The sequence below is a fragment of the Gavialis gangeticus genome, unplaced genomic scaffold, assembly GCF_001723915.1.
Source record: "Gavialis gangeticus isolate Ggan-Ray unplaced genomic scaffold, GavGan_comp1, whole genome shotgun sequence".
NCBI lineage: Eukaryota > Metazoa > Chordata > Crocodylia > Gavialidae > Gavialis > Gavialis gangeticus.
Window position 1 is genome coordinate 49,287,030 of NW_017729032.1, and position 8,648 is coordinate 49,295,677.

An 8,648-nucleotide genomic window follows, 5' to 3' on the forward strand; every position below is an offset into this window, starting at 1 on the left:
TTGAAACTTTCAGAAACATGTTCAGCAAATCTATAAGAAAGCATACTGACAGAATCTGTAAGGAGACACTACTGACACCAACGTAGTCAGCAACCACTGAGGCCAGCAAAGCATTTTCCACCCTTTCCACATCTCTTTTGACATGGAGCAGGAAACAGCCACTTTCTCTCCATTTAATCTTCCTGAATGGCTTTCCCAGCAGGGCTCCTGCCAGGGGGAAACAAATCTTGAAATCTGCTCTGCAGGAGCCTGTTAGCTTAAATTAGCTGAAACTCTTTAAGGCTGGGCTGCTTCTCCTTAGCTGAGCTTCTAACCTCTGCCCTGCTTGAAAAGACCAGATCCCAGAATGCTTTCAGGCCCCTTGTTACTGCATTTCTGTTTTGCTCCCCACTCACCTGGTAGCTCCTGTGTTGCTCTGGGCAGCAGCTGCACAGCACATGCACAAGTCCATCAATGCACCACCCCATGAAGCAGGACCTACAGGGGGTAGCCTCTCCTCAGGGATGACGAGACAACCTTCCCGCCATGAAGAAGGAAGGGAAGGCGGGTCTGAGGAAGTGCACTGCAGCTTGATTCCTACCAGCCTAGGTAGGAAGTCTTGGCTGATGCCCCAGGGACCCCATCAGAGCCCTCGGAGGAGCAGGCAGCAGTGATAGGATCCACTCCACCCCTGGCACCCACTTGGGGGCAGGGTCCCTGTTGCCATGGAGCCCCTCCATTGCTATGGAGCTTCCACCCTGACTCTGTTGCCATGGAACTCCCCCTGTTGCCATGGAGTTCTCCCCACCTCCCCACAGTACTCCCCACTCGGGTCACAATGTGGAACCGGTCACTGGGGCACCCAGGCAGTATCCCTGTGCCAGTGCCAGCAGCAGCAGCCCCCAGGGTGCAGCTGGACAGGCTGGAGCCACCGCTGGGGCCCCCACAGGGGGGAGGCACCGCCCCCTTCTGCTTCCTCCGCCCTCGCCCCCGCACTGCCGCATGGCAGCGGTTGAGGTTGCCACTACCCCCAATCCACGGAGCCACCACCACGGAGCCCTGCACCAGGCCCAGCACTGCCCCCGCACCACCAGGTGAGGCTGCTGGCAGACAGTCCTACTGCGTATGCACCAGCCAGCTGTGTATGCACAGAGCAATGATGAGAGCCCCCAACACCAGTGCAGCCTGGTCACTCTGGGAGTGTGAGGCCAGCAGGGCAAGGGCAGATCAGGGGCAGGGGACAAAGGGGCCCGGAGCAAAGGAAGGACAGGGCCAAGGGCGAAAGGGCTGGTTAGGGGAAGTGGGCAGCAGGGATGCAGAGGAAAAGGGAAGGCTTGGAGCCATTGACAGATGCTTGCTGTAGGGTTAGTTCTGGGCCTGGCTGTGGGCAGGAGTCTGCCCCTCAGAAATGCCCCCTGTGCCCAGTGCTCATCTCCACCCAGGTATCAGGCCGGTTTCTTCCACCCACCTGCCTCCTTTCACCTGAACATTGGGCAACACTGGCCTTGTAGACACCACTCACCCACCACTCACCATTAGAAACAGAGCCCCCCTTTCCACAAGCGTTCTCAGCAGCGCAGCTGGACCTTGGTGTGTTCCTCGAACAGCAGTCACCCCACGGGGCGCTGTCTTGCTCACTAGCTTCTTTTCAATATTTGCATCTGGAGGCCAGCAGGAGAGGACTTCTGCTTCTTCTTTTGCCAGAGCGGATTTTGCCACTGTTGTCTGAATGGAATCCCTTGAAGAATTGAGTTCTGATTTGTTTTTTGTCCTTTGCTGGCATAGGTGGATTAATGCACGGGCCAGCTGGGCATGAGCCCAAGGGCCCCTACCAATTTGGGGCCCTGGCCTTGGGATCCTCATCAGCAGGGAAGTGAAAGCTGCACTTTTAAACTTGGAGCCCATCTTTGGCACCAAGTTTAAAACTGTGGCTTTCACATTTGCTTCCCTGGGAGCTGGAAGCGGGGCCCCTCCACCAATGGGGCTGAGGGGAGGGGTGGGCAGGGCTGAGGTTGGGCGGGGAAAGCAGCGCTGTGCCTGGGGGAGAGGGGTGGGCTGGGTGGTGCTGTGTCTGGAGGGAAGGGGGCCGAGTTGGACTGGGAGAGCCGTGTCCTATGTGGTGGAGGCAGAGGAGGGGAGGGGTTTGGGCCAGGAGCACTGCACCACACCTTTGTGGGTGGCAGTGCTTTGTGGGCCTTGGGGCTATAGCCCCCCTAAATTCATCTTAGCACTGCTGCAGCTACCCCTCTCTGTGCCACCGTGCCCCCCAACAGTGTGACTCTGTTACACTGCAGGTCAGTGTAACAGAGTCACAGTGTAACAGGGACCTCAAGAGGTCATCTAGTCCAACCTCCTGCTCAAAGCAGTACCATCCCCAACTAGATCATCCCAGCCAAAGCCTTGTCTAGCTGGGTCTCAAAAACCTCCAAGGATGGAGGGTCTACAACCTCTCTGGGTAACCTGTTCCAGTGTTTTACTACCCTCTTAGTGAGAAAGTTCTTCCTAATATCTAACCTCCATCCTCTTTATAACCACCCTTCAAGTAGTTAAAGGCTCCTATTAAATTCCCCCTGAGTCTTCTCTTCTCTAGATTAAATAAGCCCAGTTCCCTCAGCCTCTTCTTGTAAGTCATGTGTCCTAGTAAGCGTGCTCTGAGCATACCTAACACACACTGCCAGTACTCACTTCCGCAGTCAGGATCACTTTCCTTTAGAAACACTGGGGGTCAAATGTAATGATGGTGGTGCTAATCTTTGCATTATAGCCCCTCCAGGAAGTGGCAGACCTAGGTTGCAGGCCTTCCTTAGCATGAGGGACTTCAGATTCCCATTTCTGGGTGTACCCTTCAAAGATGGGACCTGCACTTCTACACTGAAGAGGGGAGCTGTAGTATAGTAGTCTGTAGTATAGTATAGCCATCATCCTTTGTACTGAGCATATTAGTATTAACAGTGTCCTATGTTAGCACAGAGAGGCCCTAACCCCTTTGTGTTGGGTAACGTACAAGTCTGTATAATGGTGGTTCCTGCCTGAAAGAATTTACAGTCTAAGTAAAGGGCTTACCTATTTCTGCCAGCATAGACTCAGCCCCTGCTTGTGTCACCTACTCGAAACAATGAGGATACTTAGAAAGGCAGCTGATCCTAACATTGGTATAACATGATAATACAAAATCAAGTAAGGAGCACAGATGCTGTGGTTGTCTACAGCTGATTCATTCATCTGAGGGGAAGTTCTCTGCAGCCAGAAATGCTCTGTCATTATTTTTTGCATATGACCTTGCGAAACTGCTTATCCATAGTTTCTCTTGATTAAATGATTTATTTGAATAGTCACGAAGTTTGAGTTTGGGAACATTCTTCAGTTTTTCACCTTTATAACCACTCCATCCTATCTTTAGGGGACAATAGTACGTGGCATCCTTATGAAATTATAGCGAAACACCAACATACATACAACACACCAAGAGAGACAGATGCAATATGGTAAGGCAATAGAGCTAAATTAATGCAAACACTTATGTTACTTATGTTTTGTTGTGAAAGATTAAAAACCTCTGTTCATATCCATAAATGATGATGGGTGCCATGCTATAAGCAAATGTAGCCTGTTGAATGTATAACAATGTTTGATTTTACACCAATATTTTCAGTTCTTAGAATAGAAAATGATAGTCATTGCCTTTATATCCCATCACCCTGTTTATTACCATCAGTTGTAATTCATTTCTCACAGTCCCACCTCAGCAAAAGGACATGTAAATCCATACCTAAATAGCAAACCTATGGACTATGGTACTTACAGAGAAGATGTCTTGTGGAAACCATATACAAAAGTAGAACCTATGAGTACTGGAACTTCATTGGGAGCAAGGAGACACAACCCTCAGCCTAGTGAAGTAAGCCTTAGTTTTTGTTACAAAGTTTTTGGTGCTGTAGTTTTGGAGCACATCACTGAACAAGATATCAGTAAGCGCACTTAGCAACAAGATATTTTGAAGAGCATATGATAATTTCACCCATGGGATTTGGCATTGAAGAAACCATCATCAGTCCCCAATATTTTGAGCATAACAGAACAAGGTTAGGTTTGTGCTATAAGTACTATCTTAGGCTTATTGTCTTAGAGGATAGATTGCATCTCCAATACTGATGCAAGGATATTCTGATTCTGCCATATGCAGTCAACCTGCCTGACCTTCTTTGATAACCACAATGTTCAGGGGCAAGATCAAAGGTCCACCATAGATAAACAGTTCATTGAGCTAGGGTAGTTCAAGCACACCAGTTTCTGAAGTCAACTGAACACAAGGGATTAATGTGCAGTTGACTTCAGTAGACTTCCCCCAGCCTAAATGACTTGCACCCATTTGCAGCTGCATCAACTTAGGAGTGACCTTTAACATGTGTCCAGAGCAGGGCTTCAACTTGTGCTGCTAGACTAGAGCCATGGTGAGATAACTTAACTGCCTTGTCACTGTTCCTCATTTGCTTTCCATTTTCTGTCAATTTACCCTGCAGTTGATTGTGTATTTTTGGGCATCTACACCGCTTCTATAGTGCTCTTAAGAGGGTCCCTGGCAAAAGAGCCTCACTTACCCAGTCTTGCTTTGTGTGCTCCAAATCTGGAACTGTGACCATGAGGACAGTCCAGGGATGGTCCCTGCTGCCTCTGTTCTGGGTCTGAGCACACACAGAATGGGATCAGTTTGGCAGGACTTATTTTTTGCTACATGCCTCTATAGCTCTATTGAAACAGCTGCAAAAAAAGAGGAACCAACATAAAAAAAACAGAAAATGCTGATCATAAAATTAAAAAACAAAAATGAAAACAAAACAGCCACCCAGTATAGCTGGGACTTGGTGAAGTACTTGAAATTCTTATATGTATTTATTTTATATGATTTATATGCCACCCTTCACAACAAATCTGCAGGACAGTGCACAATAAAAGGAAAGAACAATTTAAAGAACAGGAGAATGAACAAGAGAACAGAACATTTACAAGGAAAACTAGAGTATCAACATAAACAGAACTCCCACTCACCAATATCTTAGTCCAGCTTTGTTTGCTAATTTGTTAGTGCTTCCCCACCATGGATTAATACTATACTTTAAATACTTTTTAAAGATTTAGAATGTTTTTCAAGTTTATCCATTCCTTTTCAAAATTGACAGTGATCTAGGGATACTACTTGAAAATCCTCATCTGGTTGATACTGTTGTGGTTGATATCATATGCACCTTTATCTGTAGAACTTGACTACATGTGACCTTATTTACAGTACATAGGATGCTCTCATTGTGGATGTACGGATATACAAAGTCCCTGTGTGTGTTGATAGGATTTCCTGGATTGGAAGCTGCCTCGAGGAGAAAAAGTAAAGCCCTCCAAAAGTCTTCCACCCCGGGCACAGACTTTTTCTAAACAAGAGATCAGGGAAGCAAGCGAACCAAAGTCCATCTCTTCTTACAATACAAATTATTTAGGATTACCACAGGGTAAGGGCATTAATTTCTCTCTCTCCTTTTGAAATGGCCATTTAGGGTCCTATTGCAATGTTAAGCTCAGAGGCAGGGCCAGACACAGGTGTGGGCGAACCATGTGGCCGTCCGGTGCCCGGATAAAAAAGGGGGCCTGAAAATGGTAATTTGTATTATTATTATTATCATTATCGCTGGTGAAGGCCCTGATACTAAAAATTTGCCCAGGGCCACCAGAAGTCTAGGTATGGTGCTGCTCAGACATATCCAGGATTCTTCTAGCATCCTACTTAAATGGTATGTGGGCTATGGGATGCAGGATATGCTCTCTCTCACCACTGGATCAGAGGGATGGCCATGTGTCAAGGCTCTACCTTCAGCCTAAGTGATCTTCCATTCTCAACCTGACTAATCCCTCTCTCCTCAATTCCTCCATTCCCTGCCCCCCATGCATAGTGCTTCTGGTGTTTTCCTGCATATCTCATACCCTCTTAAAGACTCCCAGTGAGCCAATAGGTTATGGGTAAAAGTACAGGGCTGTCGCCATGTTATCCAGCACAGCCAGCTGAGCTTCATTCATTTTGCCACTGCTAAGGACAATGGCATTTTGCCAGGCATTTGGCCACTTGCCTGGACAATGTCTCTTTCTGAAGGGCCAGTTGAAATTAATGGGAAGTCTTCTCTTTAGATTGATGGCTTTTGGGTCAAGCCCTAACATACCTTCTTGAAAGTAAAGTGCCTGCTGACATCCTGATTGTAGTGCCCATCTGTTATAGTTTACCACCATATCCACAATGTCTCTCTATCAGCAGTGAGGAGTCATTATTACTGATTTGTAGAGCTTTCAGGAAATGCCTTTTTGTACTGCAGAAACTTTTAATGGGGAGCCCCTCCCCCTCTCCCCCAAAAGATGCTTTCCATCAAAATTTTCCATGAAAAATGTTTAGGTTTTGGAAAGAAATCAAAACTGAAACATTTAAGCTTAAATACAAAATATTAAAATTCTGACATGCTGTCTCAGTTCCTCACATGGTGTTGCATGCTCCTATTTTCCTCTTGAAATTGCAAATTGCAATTGAAACTCCCAAACTGCAGCATGGCCTCCCTTGTTGATGATGAGGTAAAATGAATCATGCAAAATGTTATCCTATGGAAAAGAGTTGAAGCATGAAGTACCCAAACCACAAATCCCAGGAGGTATATTTCAGAATCATATATTTTAACTCTTGGATAAAAATGGAAAATGTTTCAGTTTTCAGGCACTGAGTTATTCAGTTAAATTTCTTTTTTCCTATGAAAGTAGACACCTTGTGAAAAAAATGTTTAATCAAAAGTCATATTTTATATCAAAAACATTTTGGCAAATACTTATTAACCAAATATTTTGTTGGTATGTACAGCCAAATACAAATTGGGCTGTGATACTTCCTGTGATATACCTTTTTAATTTCTCCAGGTTCAGCTACCTTTGCTCATTCTGACTTGAAAATATTAATCCCAAAACCTACAGAAACTGAGTTTAGGTGTCATTACCAGCCTCCAACCCAGGCCTGTGAATTAATGGGCCTTTCCTGGGAAAAGGGATGCAATGCAAAACAGTATGCTCCAAAAAAGAGACCTGGTAAGAATTTATTTGTCTTAAAAACTTAAGTAAAATACTGAAAATTGATGAAAATAATGGATTCACATTTTGGTATTGTACAGCTCTTTGGAATCAGTATCAGCTGAAACTGCTGTGACTATTATATTGATTCTTCACAACCCTCTGGTAGTCTAGAAGTTGTTTACTGAAGGCTGATGATTTCCTGTGAAAGAAAGAGATGCACCTGTTCCTTTAGGAGAGTCCAGGGTCACTTTGCAACATGCAGTAGTTCTATATTTGAGGGGCGTGTCTACATGAGACACATTAATGTGTATTAGCCCAATTTAAGGCATTATTGCATGCATGTGTCTACATGTGCAAGCCCTTAATGCACATTAAAAATGGCAAAATAGGCTAACTGCACCTAAATGCAAATGCAGATATCAAATTTTGGCGTGATTACTTAAAGTGCATTAATGCACATGTAGATGCAACCTGGCACTAACCACTGCCCAGCCACTAGGCACACATAGCAGGGCTGCAGGGTACCAAGTGCACTAACTTTAGTGCCAAGTCCCTGCATGTGTAGACATCTGCCAAAAATTGTTTAACAAACATTAGTTTAATGAGTGTTAAATTTAGTCATGCTTGAATGTATGTGTAGATGCACCCAAGAGGTTTTCAAAAGTGCTTCTGTCTGTTCCTGCTGACGGTAATAGGAACTTTACTGAAGTTGCAATTCAAAGTTAGACATGCATTTGTATTTTAGGTCGGAAGAACTTGGGCTTCTTGGAAAGTCTGCTGGGAGAGGGGGCCACAGTCAGGCTATCCCTCATCTACCAGGGATACATTCAGAATTCCTGATCTTCATCCAGGTGCTGAATGTTCACCAAGGCTGGGAGAAAAAGCTGATTGTTCACCTAGGTTTTCATCTCTGTATCTGATCACCTCACATCAACGGATGAATTTTATCTTTATAAGACTCCTGTTGAGATAGGGAAATTTCGTCCCTCCAACCCTGTTTACAGATGGGGAAGACAGAGACAGGGGAGATTATGTGATTTGAACAAGGTCACACTGGAAATTTGTAATGGAGCCAGCAGATGACATCTGAGTCCCAGTTCAGCATGCTAGACCTAAAACTACCCTTTTTGCCACAGATGCCTTGTGTGGATTGCTGATGCTCTGGCCACTCAGCCATTGGCTTCTTGATTTTGTACCACTTAGAGTCTCAGGTGACTTCCCAAGCTTCTCCAAGGGGACTCTGGAGTCAGGGAAAAAGATACCCATAATGATTCTGTGGGCTTCACTGGAGAATGCATAGACCAGGCAGTTCTGTTTCCTGCTACAGCTTGAAGGAGCTGATACAGGAATATTTCTAGATCAGTATTATCAAATAGTGCAGAGGGGTCAGTTCCATGGTCTGGCCCAAAACCTGAGCAAGAGAAAATTAAAAATATTGGCACCTGGAAATAGATATTGACTGGATTTTAAATGGGTATGGGATGCCAAGTATCATGATTACTCTGTGTGTGTGTGTGTGTGTGTGTGTGTGTGTGTGTGTGTGTGTGTGTGTGTGTGTGTGTGTGTGTGTGTGTGTGTGT

At 45.4% G+C, this 8,648-nt stretch overlaps 1 protein-coding gene across 1 annotated transcript in view; it reads left to right on the forward strand.

Moving 5' to 3' along the window:
- The first annotated feature begins 833 nt into the window (after window positions 1-833).
- The window catches only part of LOC109302977, a 9,108-nt gene continuing 1,293 nt past the window's right edge, over window positions 834-8,648 (forward strand). The window contains exons 1-5 of the mRNA XM_019524975.1: window positions 834-1,073; window positions 3,380-3,464; window positions 3,715-3,877; window positions 5,324-5,480; window positions 6,919-7,083. Of these exons, the coding sequence (XP_019380520.1) occupies window positions 3,764-3,877; window positions 5,324-5,480; window positions 6,919-7,083 (436 nt within the window). The 5' untranslated portion in view covers window positions 834-1,073; window positions 3,380-3,464; window positions 3,715-3,763. The remainder of the gene's footprint in view (window positions 1,074-3,379; window positions 3,465-3,714; window positions 3,878-5,323; window positions 5,481-6,918; window positions 7,084-8,648) is intronic.